Source organism: Mobula birostris, chromosome 9 (assembly GCF_030028105.1).
Source record: "Mobula birostris isolate sMobBir1 chromosome 9, sMobBir1.hap1, whole genome shotgun sequence".
Classification (NCBI taxonomy): domain Eukaryota; kingdom Metazoa; phylum Chordata; class Chondrichthyes; order Myliobatiformes; family Myliobatidae; genus Mobula; species Mobula birostris.
This window is the reverse complement of record NC_092378.1, coordinates 83,875,863-83,900,254: the sequence shown is the minus strand read 5'-3', so window position 1 is coordinate 83,900,254 and position 24,392 is coordinate 83,875,863. Positions and strand designations below refer to the sequence as shown.

Sequence of the window (24,392 nt, the reverse complement as noted above, 5' to 3'; positions counted from 1 at the left end):
TGCTTGCATTCACTCTATCTATACCCATCATAATTTTATATACCTCTATCAAATCTCCCCTCATTCTTCTACGCTCCAGGGAATAAAGTCCCAACCTATTCAACCTTTCTCTATAACTGAGTTTCTCAAGTCCCGGCAACATCCTTGTAAACCTTCTCTGCACTCTTTCAACCTTATTTATATCCTTCCTGTAATTTGGTGACCAAAACTGAACACAATACTCCAGATTCGGCCTCACCAATGCCTTATACAACCTCATCATAACATTCCAGCTCTTCTACTCAATACTTTGATTAATAAAGGCCAATGTACCAAAAGCTCTTTTTATGACCCTATCTACCTGTGATGCCACTTTTAGGGAATTTTGTATCTGTATTCCCAGATCCCTCTGTTCCACTGCACTCCTCAGTGCCTTACCATTAACCCTGTATGTTCTACGTTGGTTTGTCCTTCCAACGTGCAATACCTCACACTTGTCAGTATTAAACTCCATCTGCCATTTTTCAGCCCATTTTTCCAGCTGGTCCAAGTCCCTCTGCAGGCTCTGAAAACCTTCCTCACTGTCTACTACACCTCCAATCTTTGTATCATCAGCAAACTTGCTGATCCAATTTACCACATTATCATCCAGATCATTGATATAGATGACAAATAACAATGGACCCAGCACTGATCCCTGTGGCACACCACTAGTCACAGGCCTCCACTCAGAGAAGCAATTCCCTACCACCGCTCTTTGGCTTCTTCCATTGAGCCAATGTCTGATCCAATTTACCACCTCTCCATATATACCTAGCGACTGAATTTTCCTAACTAACCTCCCATGCGGGACCTTGTCAAAGGCCTTACTGAAGTCCATGTAGACAATATCCACTGCCTTCCCTTCATCCACTTTCCTGGTAACCTCCTCGAAAAACTCCAACAGATTGGTCAAACATGACCTACCACGCACAAAGCCATGTTGACTCTCCCTAATAAGTCCCAGTCTATCCAAATGCTTGTAGATTCTGTCTCTTAGTACTCCCTCCAATAACTTACCTACTACCGACGTTAAACTTACTGGCCTATAATTTCCTGGATTACTTTTCGATCCTTTTTTATACAACGGAACAACATGAGCCACTCTCCAATCCTCCGGCACCTCACCTGTAGACAGCGACATTTTAAATATTTCAGCCAGGGCCCCTGCAATTTCAACACTAGTCTCCTTCAAGGTCCGAGGGAACACCCTGTCAGGTCCCGGGGATTTATCCACTTTAATTTTCTTCAAGACAGCAAGGATCTCCTCCTTTTCGATCTGTGCAGTTTCCATGATCTCACTACTTGTTTCCCTTAATTCCATAGACTTCATGCCAGTTTCCTTAGTAAATACAGACGCAAACAACCTATTTAAGATCTCCCCCATTTCCTTTGGTTCCACACATAGCCGACCACTCTGATCTTCAAGAGGACCAATTTTATCCCTTACAATCCTTTTGCTCTTAATATACCTGTAAAAGCTCTTTGGATTATCCTTCACTTTGACTGCCAAGGCAACCTCATGTCTTCTTTTAGCCCTCCTGATTTCTTTCTTAAGTATTTTCTTGCACTTCTTATACTCCTCAAGCACCTTATTTACTCCCTGCTTCCTATAAACGTCATACAACTCCCTCTTCTTCTTTATCAGAGTTGCAATATCCCTTGAGAACCAAGGTTCCTTATTCCTATTCACCTTGCCTTTAACCCTGACAGGAACATACAAATTCTGCACTCTCAAAATTTCTGCTTTGAAGGCTTCCCACGTACTGATCACATCCATGCCAGAGAACACCCTGTCCCAATCCACGCTTTTTAGATCCTTTCTCATTTCTTCAAATTTGGCCTTCTTCCAGTTAAGAACCTCAACCCTAGGACCAGATCTATCCTTGTCCATGATCAAGTTGAAACTAATGGTGTTCTGATCACTGGAACCAACATGCTCCCCTACACAGACTTCTGTCACTTGTCCTAACTCGTTTCCTAACAGGAGATCCAATATTGCATCCCCTCTAGTTGGTTCCTCTATATATTGATTTAGAAAACTTTCCTGAACACATTTTACAAACTCTAAACCATCTAGACCCCTAACAGTATGGGAGACCCAATCAATATATGGAAAATTAAAATCCCCTACCACCACAACTTTATGTTTCCTGCAGTTGCCTGCTATCTCTCTGCAGATTTGCACTTCCAATTCTCTTTGACTATTGGGTGGTCTGTAATACAATCCCACTAATGTGGCCATACCTTTCTTGTTTCTCAGCTCCACCCACAAGGACTCAGTAGACAAGCTCTCTAATCTGTCCTGCCTGAGCACTGCTGTGGTTGATCACTACTTGATTGATCCTATTCGTTCATGCCTTATCCTCTTGCTCTTCACATACTTGTAGAATGCCTTGGGGGTTTTCCTTAATCCTGTCCGCCAAGGCCTTCTCATGGCCCCTTCTGGCTCTCCTAATTTCTTCCTTATAAACTTCAAGATCTCTATCATTACCTAGCTTTTTGAACCTTTCATTAGCTCTTCTTGACTAGATTTACAACAGCCTTTGTACATCACGGTTCCTGTACCCTACCATCTATCCATGTCTCATTGAAACATACCTATGCAGAACCCCACACGAACATCCCCTGAACATTTGCCACATTTCTGCCGTACATTTTTCTGAGAACATCTGTTTCCAATTTTTGTTTCCAAGCTCCTGCCTGATAGCCTCATATTTCCCCTTACACCAGTTAAACGTTTCCTTCAAAAAATGCTGGCTGGCCTGTTGCGTTCATCAGCATTTTTTGTGTGTGTTGCTTGAAATTCCAGCATCTGCGGATTTCCTCATGTAAACGTTTCCCTAACTTGTCTGTTCCTATCCGTCTCCAATGCTATGGTAAAGGAAATAGAGCTGTGATCACTATCTCCAAAATACTCTCCCACTGTGACCAGGTTCATTTCCCAATACCAGATCAAGTACAGCCTCTCCTCTTGTAGGCTTATCTACATATTGTGTCAAGAAATATTCCTGAACAAACTCCACCCCATCTAAACCCCTCACTCTAGGAGATGCCAATCAATATTTGGGAAATTAAAATCTCACACCTTTACAGGATCTGTCTTCCTATCTGCTCCTCGATGTCCCTGTTACTATTGGGTGGTGTATAAAAAAACACCCAGTAAGGTTATTCACCCCTTCCTATTCCTAACTTTCACCCACAGAGACTCCGTAGACAACCCCTCCATGACTTCCTCCTTTTCTGCAACCGTGACACTATCCCTGATCAACAATGCCACACCCCCACCTCCTTTGCCTCCGTCCTGGTCCTTTCTGAAACATCTAAAGCCTGGCATTCGAAGTGGCCGTTCCTGACCCTGCACCATCTAAGTCTCTGTAATGGCCACATCATAGCTCCAAGTGCTGATCCACGCTCTAAGCTCATTCACTTTGTTCATAATACTCCTCGCATTAAAATAGACACATCTCAAACCATCGGTCTGATCGTGTCCCTTCTCTATCACCTGCCTATCCTCCCTTTCTCATTGTCTCCAAGCTTTCTCTATTTGTGAGATAACCTCCCTTTCCTCCATCACTTCAGTTCAGTTCCCACCCCCCCAGCAATTCTAGTTTAAACTCTCCTCAATAGCTTTAGCAAACCTCCCTGCCAGGTGTTGGTCTCCCTGGGATTCAAGTGCAAACTGTCCTTTTTGTACAGGTCACACCTGCCCCAGAAGAGGGTCCCAATGATCCAGAAATCTGAACCCCTGCCCCCTGCTCCAATCCCTCAGCCGTGCATTTATCCTACACCTCATTCTATTCCTATACTTCTGTTTTTAAATCTTTATTATTAATTATTATTGAAAATCAACAAAAAATACATTAATCAAGTAAACATGTCAATATGTACAATAAGAATTAAATTATCAAATAACTGATTAACAAAGCTAAACAATATATCAAACTATTTGTTTTGGAAAAAAGAAAGAAGGAATAAAGAACCCCTACTAACTAAAACAATAAAAAACTCTACTAACAAAAAAAGAGGAAAAAACCCATTGGGAGCACAACCCCAGAGCTATACGCCATGCAAGCTTCCATAAAAGAAAAACATCAATCCACCAACCAAATCCATTTAAACAAGAATTAGAAGGGGACCATCTTAATTAATTCAAATCAAATGATAGTAGCGGGCAAAAGAACCCCACCTTTTCTCAAAGTCAAATGGAGGATCAAAAGTTCAACTTCTGATTTTCTCCAAGCTAAGACATAACATCACCTGAGAGAACCATTGTATCAAAGTGGGAACAGAGACATCTTTCCATTTCAATAAAATAGCCCTTCTGGTCAATAATGTAACAAATGCAATTACATGTTGGTCTGATATAGAAATACCATGAATATGTTGAGGGAATATACTGAACAAAACTGTTAGTTTATTAGGTTGTAAATTAATTTTTTAAGCTTTAGAATTGTAGAGGAAATAGATTTCCAAAACTGTTTCAATACAGAACACGACCAAAACATATGTGTCAATGTAGTTTTGCATCTATCACACTGACTATCAACATTAGGAAATATTTTAGACAGTCTCTCCTTTGTCAAATAGTAATGATGTACAATTTTAAATTGAATTAGAGAGTGACTGGCAGAAATCGAAGAAGAGTTAACCAACTTCAAAATTCGCAAGCAATCCTCTGTTATCAAGGTCAAAGTTGCTGGTGAATGCAGCAGGCCAGGCAGCATCTCCAGGAAGAGGTACAGTCGACGTTTCAGGCCAAGACCCTTCGTCAGGACTAACTGAAGGAAGAGTTAGTAAGAGATTTGAAACTGTGAGGGGGAGGGGGAGATCCAAAATGATAGGAGAAGACAGGAGGGGGAGGGATGGAGCCAAGAGCTGGACAGGTGATTGGCAAAGGGGATATGAGAGGATCATGGGACAGGAGGTCTGGAGAGAAAGACAAGCGGGGGGGGGGGGCGGAACCCAGAGGATGGGCAAGGGGTATAGTCAGAGGGACAGAGGGAGAAAAAGGAGAGTGAGAGAAAGAATGTGTGTATATAAATAAATAACGGATGGGGTACGAGGGGGAGGTGGGACATTAGCGGAAGTTAGAGAAGTCAATGTTCATGCCATCAGTTTGGAGGCTACCCAGATGGAACATAAGGTGTTAGTTCTCCAACCTGAGTGTGGCTTCATCTTTACAGTAGAGGAGGCCGTGGATAGACATATCAGAATGGGAATGGGATGTGGAATTAAAATGTGTGACCACTGGGAGATCCTGCTATCTCTGGCGGACAGAGCGTAGGTGTTCAGCAAAACGATCTCCCAGTCTGCGTCAGGTCTCGCCAATATATAGAAGGCCACATCAGGAGCACCGGACACAGTATATCACCCCAGCCGACTCACAGGTGAAGTGTTGCCTCACCTGGAAGGACTGCCCACGGGCCTTCTATATATTGGCAAGACCCGACACAGACTGGGAGACCACTTTGCTGAACACCTACGCTCTGTCCGCCAGAGAAAGCAGGATCTCCCAGTGGCCACACGTTTTAATTCCACATCCCATTCCCATTCTGACAGGTCTATCCACGACCTCCTCTACTGTAAAGATGAAGCCACACTCAGGTTGGAGGAACAACACCTTATATTCCGTCTGGGTAGCCTCCAACCTGACGGCATGAACATCGACTTCTCTAAGTTCCGCTAATGCCCCACCTCCCCCTCGTACCCCATCCGTATTTATTTTTATACACACATTCTTTCTCTCACTCTCCTTTTTCTCCCTCTGTCCCTCTGACTATACCCCTTGCCCATCCTCTGGGTCTCCCCCCCACCTTGTCTTTCTCCCCGGACCTCCTGTCCCATGATCCTCTCATATCCCCCTTGCCAATCACCTGCCCAGCTCTTGGCTCCATCCCTCCCCCTCCTGTCTTCTCCTATCATTTTGGATCTCCCCCTCCCCCTCACACTTTCAAATCTCTTACTAACTCTTCCTTCAGTTAGTCCTGACGAAGGGTCTTGGCCTGAAACGTCAACTGTACCTCTTCCTAGAGATGCTGCCTGGCCTGCTGCATTCACCAGCAACTTTGATGTGTGTTGCTTGAATTTCCAGCATCTGCAGAATTCCTTTTGTTTGCTCTGTTATCAAGATCATGTTAAGCTCTCTTTCCCAATCTTGCTTAATCTTAAGTGAAGGATAATTGTACTGTTGTAATAGTAAATTATAATTTTTTTCCCAATAAAACCTTTCACTAAAGGATTCATTTTTAAAATAATGTCTAACAGGTCAGAATCTTGTATATTTGGACAATTAATTAAATATTCTTGTAAGAAATATCTGACCTGAAGATATTGCAAGAAGTGTGAGTACAAGAGAGAATATTTAGTTACTAATTTCTCAAAAGACGTCAATTGGCCTTCTTGGAACAGATCCGTGAAGGAATAAACTCCTTTATTCCTCCAAAGAGAAAAAGTAGGATCACCAAGCGAAGGTTTAAATAAATAGTTTCGATAAATTAAACTAAGAAGGTTAAATTTTTTAAGAGTAAAAGAATTACAAAACTGGTACCAAATTCGTAATGACTGCTTAATCATAGGATATAAATTTAGAATAGGAATTTTGGCTAGTTGTACAGGTAAAGAAGCTCCTAATAACAAAATTAAGTAAAATTGTTTCACAGCTTTCAATTCCAAATCAACCCAAGGTGGTCGTTCATTTTTATCAGTCCAATATAACCAAGAACATTCATAACATATATTAACAGCCCAATGATACATTCTTAAATTAGGCAGAGCAAGATCTCCATCCTTTTTTAATTTTTTTAAATGTTACTTTCCAATTCTTGGTCCTTTATTCCAAACAAAAGATGAAATAATAGAATCAACCTGATCAAAAAAACTTTTTAAAAATATTTTGAAATACATATAAAAATTTTGGTAAAATCATAATTTTATCTGCATGAATTCGGCCAGCTAATGAAAGTGTAAGTGGATTCCATCTACAAAATAATTGCTTCATAAGATCCACTAAGGGAACCAAATTAGCTCTATAAAGGCATCCATAATTTTTAGTGATGATAACACCTAAATATTTAAAAGAGTCCGTAACTTTAAAAGGAATGTCACCCTCCAGCAATTCTAGTTTAACCCCTCCCCAGTAGCCCTAGCAAATCACCCTGCCAGAATATTGGTCCCTCTTGGATTCAAGTGCAACCTGTCCTTTTTGTACAGGTCACACCTGCCTCAAAAGAGTTCCCAATGATCCAGAAATCTGAATCCCTGCCCCCTGCTCCAATCCCTCAGCCACACACTTATCCTCCACCTCATTCTATTCCTATACTTACTGTCAGGTGGCACAGGCAGTAATCCCGAGATTACTACCTTTGAGGTCCTGCTTCTCAACTTGCTTCCTAACTCCCTGTCGTCAGTTTTCAGGACCTCCTTCTTTTTCTTACCTACGTTGTTGGTACCAATATGCTCAGATGGAACTTGAAAATAAAGTAGGTGTAATGAGTAGATTAAAAAGAGTGTAACCAGGGAATGAATAAAGGCCAAAAGGGTCACCAGAGGGAGTGGGTAAGGTATTTAATGGATCAATTTCATCCATATTCACTAAGAAGGAACGACATTATAGTTGGAGATTCATTTGTGAAGAGGAAGTATTTCATTTCTGTTGAAGGAGATATTAAATGCAAAACACACAACATGCTAGAAAAACGCAGTGGGTCAGGCAGCATCTATAGAGAGTAATAACGAATTGATGACTAGGGCCAGGACCCTTCATCATGACTGGAAAGGAAGGGGGATGAAGTCAGAAGAAGTAGGTGCAGGGGAGGGGACGGAGTACAAGCTGGATGGTGATAGGTGAAGCTAGGAGAGGGGAAATGTAAGTGGTGAGAGGATGAAGTGATAAACTGGGAGGTGATAGAAGAGTGGACCATGGGAGAAAGGGATGGAGAAAGAGCACCACAGAAATATGATAAGCAAGTGAAGAGAAGAGAGGTGTAAGAGGGGAGCCTGAATGAGGAATGGAAAATGTGAGGGTGGAGGGAAGAAATTAATGTTTATGCCGTCAGTTTGGAGGTTACCCAAGTGGAATATGAGGTGTTGTTCCGCCAACATGACAGTGGCAGTAGAAGAGGCCATGGGCCGACATGTTGGATAGGGAACGGGAAGTGGAATTAAAATGGTTAGTCACCAGGAACCCCTACCTGTTTTGGATGGAGCAAAGGTCCCCCAGTCTTTGTTGGGTCTCACCAATGTAGAGGAGGTCATACTGGACACAGCAGTAGATGACTCTGACATACTTACAAGTGAAGTGTTGCCTCAACTGGAAGGAATGTTTGGGGTCCTGAATGGTGGTGAGAGAGGAGGTGTAGCAGTTGTGCCATTTGCAGGGATAAATGCCAGGAATGAGATCAATGGAGAGGGATGAATTTGACAAGAGAGACGGGTTACGCATGAACAACAAGGGGACCAATATCCTTGCAGGGAGGTTTGTCAGTGCTTTTGAGAAGGGTTTAAACTAGATTTGCAGGGGGATGGGAACCAGAGTGCCAGAGCAGATAGTGGAGCAGGGGTGAAAATAAATTATGTTAAAAGTCCATGCAAAGTCACAAACAGAAGGGTTGTGTGTGGTGGTAATAATCTTCTGAGGTGTGTCTATTTCAATGTAAGGAGTATTGTGGGAAAGGCTGACGAGCTGAGGGCGTGGATTGACACATGGAATAACGACATTACAGCCATTAGTGAAACTTGGCTACAGGAGGGGCAGGACTGGCAGCTTAATGTTCCAGGGTTCTGATGTTCCAGATGTGATAGAGGCAGAGGAATGAAGTGTGGGGGGGAGGGGTGGCATTGCTAGTCAGGGAAAATGTTATAGCAGTGCTCAGGCAGGACAGATTAGAAGGCTTGTCTACTGAAGCCATATGGGTGGAGTTGAAAAACAGGAAAGGTATAACCACATTTATGGGGTTGTATTATAGACCACCCAATAGTCAGCGAGAATTGGAGGCGCAAATCTGCTGAGAGATAGCAGACAACTGCAGGAAACATATAGTTGTAATAGTAGGGGATTTTAATTTTCCACATATTGATTGGGATTCCCATACTGTTAAAGGCCTAGATGGGTTAGAGTTTGTAAAATGTGTTCAGGAAAGTTTTCTAAATCAATAGAGGTACGAACCAGAGAGGATGCAATATTAGATCTCCTATTAGGAAATGAGTTAGGACAGGTGACAGAAGTGTGTGTTGGGTAACACTTTGGTTCCAGTGATCATAACACCATTAGTTTCAACTTGATCATAGATAAAGATTGATCTGGTCCTCGAGTTGAGGTTCTAAACTAGAAAAAGGCCAAATTTGAAGAAATGAGAAAGGATCTAAAAAGTGTGGATTGGGACAGGTTGTTCTCTGGCAAGGATGTGATTGGTAAGTGGGAGGCCTTCAAAGGAGAAATTTTGAGAGTGCAGAGTTTATATGTTCCCGTCAGGATTAAAGGCAAAGTGAATAAGAATAAGGAACCTTGGTTCTCAAGGGATATTGGAACTCTGATAAAGAAGAAGACAGAGATGTAGGAAACAGGGAGCAAATAAGGTGCTTGAGGAGTATAAAAAGTGCAAAAAATATTTAAGGAAGAAATCAGGAGGGCTAAAAGAAGACATGAGGTTGCTTTGGCAGTCAAGGTGAAGGATAATCCAAAGAGCTTCTTCAGGTATATTAAGTGCAAAAGGATAGTAAGGGATAAAATTGGTCCTCTTGAAGATCAGAGTGGTCGGCTATGTATAGAACCAAAAGAAATGGGGAAGATCTTAAATGTTTTTTTTGCATATGTATTTACTAAGGAAACTGGCATGGAGACTATGGAAATAAGGCAAACAAGCAGTGAGGTCACGGAACCTATACAGATTGAAGAGGAGGAGGTGCTTGCTATCTTGAGGCAAATCAGAGTAGATAAATCCCCAGGACCTGACAGGGTATTCCCTTGGACCTTGAAGGAGACTAGCGTTGAAATTGCAGGGCCCTGGCAAATGTATTTAAAATGTCGGTATCTACGGGTGAGGTGCCGGAGGATTGGAGGATAGCTCTTGTTGTTCTGTTGTTTAAAAAAGGCTCTTAAAAGTAATCTGGGAAATTATAGGCCAGTAAGTTTGACGTCAGTAGTAGATAAATTATTGGAAGGAGTACTGAGAGATAGGATCTACAGTTATTTGGATAGACAGGGACTTATTAGGGAGAGTCAACGTGTCTTTGTGCGTGGTAGGTCATGTTTAACAAATCTATTGGAGTTTTTCAAGGAGGTTACCAGGAAGGTGGATAAAGGGAAGGCAGTGGATGTTGTCTACATGGACTTCAGTAAGGCCTTTGATAAGGTCCCGCATGGAGGTTAGTTTGGAAGATTCAGTCGCTAGGTATACATGGAGAGGTAGTAAATTGGATTAGACATTGGCTCAATGGAAGAAGCCAGAGAGTGGTAGTGGAGGATTACTTCTCTGAGTGGAGGCCTGTGACTAGTGATGTGCCACAGAGATCAGTGCTGGGTCCATTGTTATTTGTCATCTATATCAATGATCTGGATAATAATGTGGTAAACTGGATCAGCAATTTTGCTGATGATAGAAAGATTGGAAGTGTAGTGGACAGCGAGGAAGGTTTTCAGAGCCTGTAGAGGGATTTGGATCAGCTGGAAAAATGGGCTGAAAAATGGTAGATGAAGTTTAATACAGACAAGTGTGAGGCATTGCACTTTGGAAGGACAAACCAAGGTAGAACATACAAGATAAATGGTAGGGCACTGAGGAGTGCAGTAGAACAGGGATCTGGGAACACAGATACAAAATTCCCTATAAGTGACGTCACAGGTAGATAGAGTCGTAAAGAGAGCTTTTGGTACATTGGCCTTTATAAATCAAAATATTGAGTATACGAGTTGGAATGTAATGGTGCGGTTGTATAAGGCACTGGTGAGGCCGAATTTGGAGTACTGTGTGCAGTTTTGGTCACCAAATTACAGGAAGGATATTAATAAGGTTGAAAGAGTGTAGAGAAGGTTTACATGATGTTGCCGGGACTTGAGAAACTCAGTTACAGAGAAAGGTTGAATAGGTTAGGACTTTATTCCCCGGAGTGTAGAAGAATGAGGGGGGATTTGATAGAGGTATATACAATTATGATGGGTATAGATAGAGTGAATGCAAGCAGGCTTTTTCCACTGAGGCTAGGGGAGAAAAAAAAACAGAGGACGTGGGTTAAGGGTGAAGGGTGAAAAGTTTAAAGGGAACATGGAGGGCTTCACACAGAGAGTGGTGGGAGTGTGGAATGAGCTGCCAGATGAAGTGGTAAATGCGGGCTCACTTTTAAAATTTAAGAAAAACTTGGACAGGTATATGGATAAGAGATGTATGGAAGGATATGGTCCAGGTGCAGGTCAGTGGTACTAGGCAGAAAAATGGCTCAGCACAGCCAAGAAGGGCTAAAGGGCCTGTTTCTGTGCTATAATGTTCTATGGTTCTAAGAGAGTCATGGAGAAAGTGATCCCTGCTGAAAGTGGGGAGGTAAAGATACATTTGGTGATAAGATCCCACTGAAGGTGTTGGAGATTGGGGAGAATGTTTTGGATATGATGGCTCGTGGGGTGGCAGATAAGGATGAGGAACTGTTATGGCAGCGGGAAGATTGGATGAGGGTAGATATCTGGGAAATTGAGGAGATGTGGATGGGGGCTTTATCAATAGTAAAGGAAGGGAAACCCTGATCTTTGAGGAAGGACACCCGAGATGTTTTGGAAAGGAAAGCCTCATCTTGAGAGTAGATACAATGGAATAGAAGAACTGAGAAAATAGAATGACATTTTTAGAATTGACAGGTTTATAAGAGATAATTAACCAAGTGAATTTAAAGGCAGGGTGGAAGTTGGGGAAAAAGTTGATGAAATTGATGAGCTCAACATGGGTACAGTAGGCAGCACCAATACAGTCATAAATATAGTGCAGAAAGAGTTGGGAAGCATTATCAGGGAAGGCTTGGGACTGTTATTAGACAGGTATTAGATGTCTTGGTGTTTGTAAAGTTAACTAACTCCCCAGAACCTAATGAGATATATCCTAGGTGGCAAGGGAGGAGATTGCTGGGGTTCTGAAAGAGATGCTTAACTCTGCTGGCCACAGATGAGGTGTCAGAATTCTGAAGAGAATGGACCAGTAAGGCCTTTGGCAAAGGCTCACATGGGAGATTGGCCGGGAAGATTACAGCCATGAGATCCCAAGCTAGTTGACAAAGTGGATCCAGAATTGCTTTGGTAGCAGAGCATGATGTTGGAGGTTTGCCATTATAAGTGGAAGCCTGTAACCAGTAGTTTGCTACAGAGAGTAGTGCTGGGACCCTCACTGTTATAAATGCATTAACACTTAAATGGAAACAAAGGTGAAGAGGTGTGACCATAGGTTTGCAGAGGACACAAAAATGAGTATTGTTGACAGTGAAGCGGATGATCTGAAACAGTATTTGCTATTGATCAGAAATGGCAAATGGAATTTATTTCTAAAGTGAAGCATTTTTGGCATCTCATATGAATAGCAAATGATAAATGAATGTTTGGGCCTGAGGGAGTACAGAAAAAATCTGAAGCCCACATTCTTTGTATGTGTGAGCCACTCACAATGTAGGATTTCAAATGAGTTAGTTCAGGGTTTGAAAATTCCACACTTGACCGAACAGATGCTGCTCAACCAGAGTTCCTCCAGCATCATTTGTTGCTCAATTCCAGTATCTGCAGTCTCTTGTGTCTCCACTGTCACAGTTTCCTTTACGGCAAAGAAAACAACCTCAGCTCGTCAGTCTTTCCTCAGAACAATAAGTGTCCATCTTTCTTGCAGTGTGGTACCAGAACTCTGCACTCTGTTTCAGCTTTGATTGTACAAGTGTCTTACACAGTCTCACTGTGACTTTGTTCTTGGATTCTATATATTCAGCATACCCCAATGTCACCTGAATGACTTTACCTCCTAAGATACTCCAATTCCTTTGTTTCTTCTCACTCCTTAGGATCTTATTGTGTATACCTCTGAATTGATTTGAATATCAAGGCAAGAAGGTCATACTGAACCTGTGTTAAATGCCAGTCTTACTTCAACAGCACTAGTGGATGGAACTACAGAGTGACTGCGGCAGAGATCCAACAGGGATGCAAAAGCAACACACATAAAAGTTGCTGGTGAACGCAGCAGGCTAGGCAGCATTTCTAGGAAGAGGTGCAGTCGACGTTTCAGGCTGAGAGTCCTGACGAAGGGTCTTGGCCTGAAACGTCGACTGCACCTCTTCCTAGAGATGCTGCCTGGCCTGCTGCGTTCACCAGCAACTTTTATGTGTGTTGCTTGAATTTCCAGCATCTGCAGAATTCCTGTTGTTTGAGGGATGCAAAAGGCTGCCCGGCATCTCGTATTCTGCAATTCAATGGTTCCACAATTGGAGTTTACAGCATTTATGTTAGGGAGAGTTGACAAGAGCAGATCCCACCCCCAAGGTGTGGAGAAAGATGGCTGACGTTCACATTCTCCTATTTCCTGCACTCAAGAGGACAATAGGTTTAGTTTTACATCATGATCTTGTGCAGCAAGTTTCCAGCCTGGTCCCTCTGCCCACAAGAATTCAGGACCAGCAAAACCTGAAGATTCAACCTTGAGATTGTTAAGGATCTCAGAATCACTCTAATTTCCTTGCTCTGCAAATTTCTTCTGAGGAGTCTTTATTAGGCTGAGTGACTGAAGATGATGCAGGACTCCCATCTTCAGGGAGAGCTAATTGCACTCTGTGGTATTCATACTCACGAGAAGCAAGAGTAAATGGGAACTCCCGAAATGTGCAATAGTGAAGAAAGGTTATGGCCTTTGGTGAAATTGGAGAGTTGGTTACTTATTCCTTCTTGGATAGTCGATATATTGTCCACAACAGTTCCGCCTCCAGACTGTTCTGGGTGGAGGTGGGGGTGTGAGCAGTATCTTAGTGACAGGCATAATATGATGCAGAAAATGTGATGGGGAAGATGGGCAAGATGAGGGGGAGGGAGAGAAAGAGAAGGAAGAAGTAGGGAATGCAAAAGTAACATAACAGAATGGAGAGTCGAAGGAGAAGGGAGAGAGGAAGAGAAGAGAGAGGTTTGGGGGAGAGGAGAGGTTGGGGAGGGAGGGAAGGGAGAGGGAAAGAAGGGAGTGGTTGGGGAGGGAGAGGGAAAGAAGGGAGTAGTTGGGGAAGGAGAAAGGGAGAGGAGCGGTTGGAGAAAGAGAGAGGGAAAAAAGGGAGTGGTTGGGGAAGAGAGGAGAGGTTGGGGGAGGGAGAGGGGTAAGAGGTAGAGAAGGAGGAGGAATGTGAATGGGGACAGAGACAAGGATGGCAGAGTAGAGGAGGTGGGAGAGAGAGGAAAGTGATGAGGTGATAATGGAGAGTGATAAGGGGAAGAGTGAGGAATAGGAGAACGGAGAAATTAGTAGGTTTCTTCTCTCTGGATCTTCACACAAAGGGAGGTGATGACAAGAGAATTCACCAGCTACCAGGAAGCAGATCAGCTATGTTAGTCACATAGCTTTGACTGACGGAATTCCTCATGACTCTGTGTTAGAGCAACCAAATGAGTCCCAATCTCCCACATTCTCCTCATGTCCTGGGATATCCTCTGGACCACTGGACCAGAGGTCTAGACCACTGCTCTGGACAACTCTCCAGCCCAGATCTTTTGCTTACTGTCTAAGCCTCTTGATTTAATCTATCGTATTTGTCCACTACCACCACTGGCAGTATGTTAAAGGCACCCACCACTTTTGTTGAATTTACCCCCTCACATTTAATGCATGGCTTCTGGTATTAGTCATTTCAACCCTGGGAAAAAGATTCTGGCTGTCTACTCTATCCATGCCTCCCAGAATCTTATAAACTTCTATCAGGTCTCCCCTCAGTATCCACTGCTCCAGAAAACCAATCCCAGTTTGTCCATATCTTCTATGGGCAAGCCAATTCTAAATCAAAACAGCAAAGCCACTGTGTATCCCATCATCTCAATATTCTGGATGAACCTACCATGGGAGACCTTGTCAAATTCTTTACTGGAATTCATGTCAACAATATTCACAGCTCTATCTTCATCAATCACATTTGTCACCTGCTCAAAACCTCACTCAAGTTTTAGTAAGATATGACATGCCTCACACAAAGTCATGCAGATTGTCTCTAATTGGGCTATAGTTTTCCAAATGTTTATAATCCTATCTCCAAGAATCCTCTCTAATAGCTTCCTAACCACTGACGTAGGACTCACTGATCTATAGATTCCAAGATTAGCCCTTTGTCCCTTCTTGAACAGTGGAACAAGATTAGTGACTCATCAATCATCCAGGATCTTGCCTATGACTAGAAAGGACACAAAGAATTAAGGCCCCAGCAATCTCATCACTTTCCACTCTTAATACCTGGTGTATATCCCATAAGGTCCTTTGGACTTACTTACCTTAATATTCTTAACAAGGCCCAACACTACCTCTTTCTTTCTTCTCAAAATGCCTTTGCATATTTGCACACTCCAAACTGATCTTAACATCATCCAAGCAACACACACAAAATGCTGGAGGAACTCAGCAGGCCAGGCAGCATCCTCCATATCCTCCTTCTTGGTAAATATCTCCCAACTCCAAACACATGTTCTCTCCTATATCCCTGTGTGGTTCTACCCTCTCCCTCATTATTCTCTTGCTCTTGATATATGTATAGAATGCCAGGATTCTCACATAATCATTGATTTATATGCACAGAAATGTGCCTTTTGGCCCACTGGCCCATGCTGACCAAGTTACACAATCAAACTAGTCCCATTTACCAAGTGTTTGGCCCATAACCACCTAAATATTTCCAATCCATGTTCCTTTTAAAAGTTGTTATTGTGCCTATCTGAACCACTTCCTCTGGCAGCTCAATCCACATACACACCCCTCTTTGTGTAAAAAAAAAAGAAAAGTTTCCCCTCAAGTTCCTATCCTCTCACCTTCAACCTATGTCCTCTGGTTCATGATTTTCTGATCTTCAGCAAGAGACCAAGTACATTCACCCTCCCTATGCTCCTATAATTTTATATGGCTCTGTAAGATTGAATCTCAGTTTCCTATGCTCCAATGAATAAAGTCCTAGCCTTTCCAATCTCTCCCTGTAACTCAGCCCCTCAAGTCCTGATGACATTCTTGTAAAACCTTTCTGCACTCTTTCCCATTTAATAATATTCTTCTTACGTTTCTTTGGTTCTTTCATCAGGGTGACTAAAACCTAGTGCAGCCTTACCAGTATTCTGTATAACCAAACTTGTATAGTCATTGTCCTGATTTCTGAAGGCCAGCATGCCAAAATTCTTCTATATCTCCCTGTCTACCTGTGAATACACATTAACACTTCTCTGTTAGGTACTACTTGTACTTCAAGATCCCTTTATTCTACAACACCCCTCTGGGTCCTGCCCTTCACTTGAAATCCCAACCTGGATGTGGCTTTGCAAGATGCACCAAATTTCACTTATTAGTATTAAATTCCATCTACCTTTACATAGTCCACTTAGTGATCATGATCTACCTGTAATTTTGATAACCTTTATTGTACACTATACCATCTATTTTGTGTCATCTGAAATCATTAACCATGCTTGGTACTGTCATTGGATCTAGTTGATCCACCTGTATCCCATTTGATCCAACTGAATCCACTACTTGATCCTACTGGAGAATCATTGATCTCTTTAATCCAATTCACTGAGAAATTATCAAGGCCTCTCCTAGCTCTTTAATTTCCTTCATGAATTCTTTTCCAGCTTCTCTATAATCCGAAAAGGTTCCATTTGATTTTAGCTTCCTAAATCTTACATGCACTTCCTTTCCCTTCTTGATGAAATTCACCAGCTGATTTAAATTCACCATCTGATGTAAATTTATCACATTTACATCAAAACATACAGTGAAATGTGTCAATTACATTAACAACCAAGGATGTGCTGGAGAAAGCCCGCAAATGTTGCCTCCCTTCACCCCCCCCCCATTGTGGCTACAACGTAATGAGCCCACAGTGCTCAGCAGGACAACACAGAACACAACAAAACAGAACATAACAAGTCAACAACAGCAGAACAAATACCTATCTCTCTCTCCCTCGCCTTCCCCCCTCCTTCCCCCCTCCTTCCCCCCTCCTTCCCCCCCTTCCCCCCTTCCCCCCTTCCCCCCTCCCCCCCTTCCCCCCCTTCCCCCCCTTCCCCCCCTTCCCCCCTCCTTCCCCCCTCCTTCCCCCCTCCTTCCCCTCTCCTTCCCCCCTCCTTCCCCCTCCCTCCCTCTCCCCTCCTTCCCTCCTTCCCCCCTCCCCCTCACCCCTTCCCTCCTCTCCCCTCTCCCCCCCTTCCGCACACAATCCTCCAGTTATCTTTTGCTTCTTGACACTTCCATCCTTGTCCGTCCTTCTTACTGGAACATATTCATCCTGTAGTCTGTGCAGTTGGTCTGTAAACTCCCTCCACATGTCAGATGTGGGCTTGCCCAAAAACAGTTGTTCCCAATCCTGCCTAATACTCTTGTAATTTGCCTTGCTTAAATTTAATATTCTCCTGCAATATCTATACCTATTCTTATTCATAGCTATCTTAAAGTCTTGTGATCATTTCCCTAACTGTTCTCCCACTGAAAGGTGAGTCACCTGGCCAGGCTCATTACACGACTATGGCCCTTTCTCTTGTTGGATTATCTATCGATCTCTCCTGGATGCATCTAAAAAGATTCTACCTTCTCTAAGTCCCTTACACTAAAGAGGTCCTAGTCTATATTGAGGAAGATGAAGTTACCCATGGCACCAACCTTTCTGTTTCTTAATCTGCTTGTATATCTTTTCCTCAATGGGGATTGGCATGAGGATTAGGATTAAGGGTTCCATGGAATAATTCCATCAAAATGATAGCACCTTTCTTATTTTTCAGTTCTGCCCATTTAGATCAGTGGAAGTGCCCTTCGTTATGTCTCATGGGAATCCTTGAAGAAATTGCTTGGTCCCTGGCAGAGGTATTTGTATCGTATTTAGCATGGGTGAGGTACAGGACTTCTGGAATGTGGCTAATGTCTTGTCTTAATTTAGGAAGGGCTGCAATGACTACAGGTCGGTGAGCCTAACTTTGATGGTGGGGAAGTTACTGGAGAGACTGAGAACCATGATTTATCTGTGTTCTAAGGGGCACAGACTGATTAGGGATAGTCAGCAAGGCTTGTTTCACAAATAAAAAATAAGCCATATGCCATGTTTCACTAATGTAATGCAGTTTTCTGAAGAGGTGATCAAGAGGACTGATGAAGGTCGGGTAGAAAATACTGTCTATATGGCTTTTGAAAAAGATCCACATGGTAGGCTACTCCAGTATTGGAGATCCAGGTAGCTACCCATTTGGATATAAAATTGACTGGGTGGAATGAGGAAGAGGTTTGTAATGGACACTTTTTACACATTGGAATCCTGTGACAAGTGTGTACCACATGGATCAGTGTTGTCTCACGTTGTGTTTGTCATATCTATGATTGACTTGGTCTGATTCGTTAGTCTGCTGATAGTGGTGATGTAGGCCATCTAAGATTATAATAGGAACTTGTTTAAATGAGAAGTGGACAAAGAAGTGGCTGATGGAATTAATTGAGATAAGTACAGTGATGCCTTGTGGGAAGTTAAACTAGAGCAGTACAAACACAGTGAATAATATGGCCCCGAGGAGTATTATAGAACAGAGACACTTAGGGGATACATGTATACTGTTCCTTAAAATGATAGCACAGGTAGAGAAGTGGTGAAGAAGGCCAACCTTCTGTAGCTAATAAAGTAGACACTTAAGCGTATGTTCATAGTCTTCTGCTGCTGTTGCCCATCAACTTCAAGATGATCATCTGCAAACCACTGTTGTAACTCATGTTTATTTGAGTTACTGTCCCCTTGAACCAGTCTGGCAATTCTTTGACTTATCTCAACAAGGCATTTTTGCCCACAGAACTGCTGCTCTCTGGATTTCTTTTTTGTTTTCACACCATTCTCTGTAAATTCTAGAAACTGTTATGCGTGAAAATCCCAGGAGATCAGGAGTTTCCAAGGTACAAACGTACATAAATCACTCTATCTGACACCACATCACATTTCTTCCCCATTCTGAAGTTTGGTCTGAACAACAACTGAACCTCCTGACCATATTTGCATGCCTTTATGCATTGAGTTCTTACCACATTATTGGCTGTTTATATATATATATATATTGTTATTAACAAGCAAGCACACAGGTATACCTAATGTAGTGGCCACTGAGAATGCAGCCTGTTTGGCATGAGCTCATTGGTTCAAAGGGCCAAATAATGTATTGTATGAATGTATGGCTCCAAGTGCCATCCTCACACAGGGAGTCTGACCACCTCCAACATGATCCCTGAGTTTAGGGGTACTGCCCACATCCCACAGTAAATAAATGCACTGATCTCTGGAATGTGGGCAGTACACATCGCAGTCACATGCCCAATTACCCAGGATGTGCACAGAATGCATTTTCAGATAGTCAGTGCATTGCATGAGAGAAAGCATCCTGCCAGGTTTTATCTTGGCCTGGTATGGCAACTGCTCTGTTCTGAACTGTCAGAGTTTGTAAATAACAGGAAACACTGACCAGTCCATTACAAGCTTAAAATGTGCATTCATCAAGTCCCACTTCATGCTGTGTTGGTTCAGTAAAGATCATAAGGCCATAAGACATCGGAGCAGAATTAGGCCATTCAACCCATCGATCCTTCTCCACAATTCCATCATGGCTGATCCCAGATCCCACTCAACCCCATATACCAGCCTTCTTGTTATATCCTTTGATGCCCTAAGCAATCAGGAAATTATCAACTTCTGCTTTAAATATATCCATGGATTTGGCTTCCACTGAAGAACATTCCACATTTTCACCACTCTCCTTGCCTCTGTTTTAAAAGATAGCCCCTCAATTTTGAGGCTGTGCCCTCTAGTTCTGGATACCCCCACCATAGGAAACATCCTCACCACATCCAACCTATCTAATCCTTTCAACATTTAACAGGTTTCAGTAAGATCCCTCTGCATTCTTGTAAGTTCCAGTGAGTACAGGCCCAAAGGTGTCAAACACTCCTCATATGTTAACCCAGAATTCCCGGAATCATCCTCGTGAACCTCCTCTGGGCTCTCTCCAATGACAATACAGCCTTTCTGAGATAAGGGGCCCAAAACTATTGACAAAACTCCAAGTGCCGCCTAACTGGTATGTTATAAATACTCAGCATTATTTCCTTGCTTTTATGTTCTATTCCCCCAGAAATAAATGCCAACATTGCATTTGCCTTCTTTACCACAGACTCAACCTGTAAATTAACCTTCTGGGAATCTTGCATGAGGACTCCTAAGTCCCTCTGCATGTCAGATGTTTGAACCTTATCTCCATTTTGATAATCATCTACACTATTGTTCCTTTTACAAAAATACACTGCAAATCGCATTGCTTCTTCAGCACTACCTACCCTTCCACATATTTTCATATCATACACAAATTTTGCCACAAAGCCATCAATTCCATTATCCAAATCATTGACAAATAATGTGAAAAGTAGTGGTCCCCATATTGACTCCTGAAGAACACCACTAGCCAACCAGAAAAGGCCCCCTTTATTCCAACTCGCTGCCTCCTGCCTGTCAGTCATTCCTCTACCCTGTAATCTTGTTAAGCAGCTTCATGTGTGGCACCTAATCGAGTGCACTCTGAAAATCCAAGTAAGTGACATCCACTGCCTCTCCTTTGTCCACCCTGCTTGCTACTTCCTTGAAAAATGCTAACTGATTTGTCAAGCAAGGTTTCCCTTTACAGAAACCATGCGGACTAACTTATTTGATCATTAGTGTCCAAGTACACTGTAACCTCATCTTTAATAATAGACTTCAACATTTTCCCAACCACTGAGATTAGGCTAACTGGCCTATCATTTCCTTTCTTTTGCCTTCTTCCCTTAAAGAGTGGGCCATGCCAGAATCAAGTGATTCTTGAAGATCATGACCAATGCTTCCATTATCTTTCAGCATCCTCTCTCAGGCCTCTGGGATGTAGTCCATCTGGCCCAGGTGATTTATGCACCTTAAGACCTTTGAGTTTGCCAAGCACTTTTTCCTTTGTAATAGCAATGGCACTCACTCCTGTTCCCTGACACTCATGGATCTCTGGCACACTGCTGATATTTTCCACAGTGAAGACAGATGCAAAGTACCCATTAAGTTCATCTGCCATTTCTTTGTCCCCCATTACTTCCTCACCAGCATCATTTTCCAGAGGTCTATTATCAACTCTCACCTCCTTTTCACTCCTTATACAACTAGAGGCTGTTAATATCCTGCTTTATATTATTGTCTAGTTTGTGCTCATATTACATCTTTTCCCATCTTATAGATTTTATAGTTGCCTTTTGTTGGATTTTAAAAGCTTCCCAATCATCCAACTTCCCACTTTCTTTTGCTACCTTATATTCTCTTTCCTTGTCTTTCATGTGGTCCTTAACTTCCCTTGTCAGCCACAGTTGCCTACCCCTGCCATTCAAGAACTACTTCGCTGGGACATATTTATCTTACACTTTGTGAACTATTCTCAAAAACGTCGGCCATCTCTGCTCTGCTGTCATCTCAGCCAGTATCCCCCTCCAATCCACTTGGCCAAGCTCCTCTCTCATGCCTCTGTAATTCTGTAATTCCACTGCGAAACTGATACATGTGACTTATGCTGCTCCTAACTGCCTCCTAAGGGTTCCTTTACATTAAGCTGACTAATAAGATCTGGGTTATTACACAATACCCAATGTAAGATAGCCTTTCCCCGAGCAGGCTCAAGCAGAAGCTGCTCTAAATATCCATTTTGTAGGCATTCAACAAATTCCCTCTCTTGCGATCTGACACCAACCTGATTTTCCCAAACCCCCTGCATATTGAAGTCCCCAGCTCCTTTTGCAATCCCAACCCCACATCTTGGCTACTAATTGGAGGCCCATATATGATTCCCACAATGTTTTTTCACCCTTGCAGTTTCTTAACTCCACCCACAAAGATTCAACATTCTCTGACCCTACGTCACCTCTTTCTAAAGATGTAATTCCATCTCTTACCAACAGAGCCACACCACCACCTATGCCTTCCTGCCTGTCCTTTAGATACAAGGTATATCGTTTGATGTTAAGCTCCCAACTATGGCCTTCTGTCAGCCACGACTCAGTGATGCCCACAACATCATACTGATCAATTGCACCACCAGTTCGTCCACCTTATTCCGAATGCTGCTTGCATTTGAATACAACACCTTCAGTCCTACATTCTTCGCCCTTTTGAATTTTAAAGCTAACAGTATCACCAGGGATGCCACCTTAGCCATACCCTTTTCTCTCTCCTACTTTCTGGGAGAAGACACTGGAACTTGAATACCCAGTTGTTTAGATTTAAAAACAACTTCTGCCCCAATCCAATCAGATTTCTAAACCAATCACCTTCTAGAGTACATTCTGGTAATGTGTGAATAGGAATGGGTTAAGGCTGCAGCTAGGGCTTGCTTGTGCTGTGCTCTTTCTTAGCGGCTGTTTCTGAGTGAGCAAAATATTTTTGACATGCCCCTTCAACAAAATCATCTAGCCATATTCAGTTGTTGCTCACAGGTTTTTTCGGTTCCTGAATCCTTTAACTGGGATCGAATATTACAGCTGGGACTTGCCAGTGAAGTAATTAATTGGCCGGATCCTCTGGATCCTCTTCGATTTACAAAATTACAGAAGTTTTTACAAACTTATGATTCTGTGACATGTTTTGCTTCCTTCTCTGTTATATCGCAGCCTGTAATTATAACCCTGTCATCTCCACTCCTTTAGGTTTAAGCAACATAATAGGAATTATAGTATACATATCAGCAAATGCAGGAGATCCCGCACAGAGCGATACCAAGAAGAACAATTACTCCTATGGATGGTCGTTCTACTTTGGGGCACTGTCGTTCATCATTGCAGAAACAATGGGAGTGTTAGCAGTGCACATGTATATTGAGAAACACCGACTGCTGAGGGTAAAGTCTCCGAACCATGAACTGAAGGAGTCCACACTTGCCCGAATTCCCAGCTACAGGTACCGGTTCCGGCGCAGGTCAAGCTCCCGTTCTACTGAGCCTCGATCAAGGGACTCTTCCCCCATTGGAGGTAAAGGCTACAACACACCACCCTCCACTCAGATATCAATGTATGCGCTCTCCAGAGACTCTTCAAAAGCAGTTGTTTCAACAAACTCGACTTCTGAAAGGAATGCTAAATTCCTGCAGGTTCACAACTGTGTTTCGAAGGAATGGAAAGGAAGTCTCCACTCAAACGCTGCCAACAGGCGAACCACTCCTGTCTAACAGTAGCCAAGGAGGGAGTGTGCCATGATGGTGGAGGCTTCATCACAAGCCTTGGTTCCCTCCCACCAAGCTTAGAATCAAAGCTTGAAGACAGGTTGAAAAAGTCTCTAGTAAAGCCACAGGAGATACAATGGCTCCACTTCTGCATGTCCCAACTGAACACCCGGTTTCACCGACTGACCTCCCCTACAGAGCAGTGAATAATTTTAATGAGATGGATTGATATATTCTTACCATTTAAATGCTTAATTTTATTAAATTTTGAAAATAAGAGCACAGTTGAAATCAAATAGTTTAGTTGCTAGGAGCACTGAATTTGATGACACACATTGGTGATTTATGTAAAAATTGAATAACAGGAATAAATATACAGGTCATTCAACCTTTGTCATCAGTTGTTATTTGTCAGCCAGTTGGTATGGATACTACCAGCACAGAAAGCAATGAACCCTGGTGGGTTATTTTGTGCAGATTGAGAGTACCTGTCGTTAGATATCAGTGCACAGTGTTGAATACAGAGTCATGGAACTCTACAGCACAGAAACAGGCCCTTCAGCTAGTCCATGCCAAATTATTATTCTGTTTAGTCCAATCAATTTGCACCTGGACCATAATCCTTCCTGTCCTTCCCATCAACATACCTATCTAAGCTTGTGCAGGTAATTGAGGACCTGAGTTTGAGGGAAAGGTTGAGTAAATTAGAACCTTATTCCCTAAGGTATCAGAAAATGAACCACAATTTGATAGCGGTATACAAAATTATGAGAAATATAGCAGTCTTTTTTCACTGAGGTTGGGTAAGACTGCAGGACAAAGATTAAAGGTGAAAGGTGAAATATTTAAGGAAAACATGAAGGGGAACTTCTTCACTCAGAGGGTGGTGAGAATATAGAACAGACAAAATTAGTGGATGCAGGTTTAGTATCGACATTAAAGAGTAATT

At 42.6% G+C, this 24,392-nt stretch overlaps 1 protein-coding gene across 3 annotated transcripts in view; it reads left to right on the top strand.

Moving 5' to 3' along the window:
- The window catches only part of LOC140202855 (voltage-dependent calcium channel gamma-3 subunit-like), an 89,321-nt gene extending 65,501 nt beyond the window's left edge, over positions 1-23,820 (top strand). For all 3 annotated transcript variants that reach the window (XM_072268321.1, XM_072268319.1, XM_072268320.1), the window contains one exon: positions 22,932-23,820. In XM_072268321.1, coding sequence (XP_072124422.1) covers positions 22,932-23,449 — 518 coding nt within the window. In that variant the 3' untranslated portion in view covers positions 23,450-23,820. The remainder of the gene's footprint in view (positions 1-22,931) is intronic.
- The last annotated feature ends 572 nt before the right edge of the window (positions 23,821-24,392 follow it).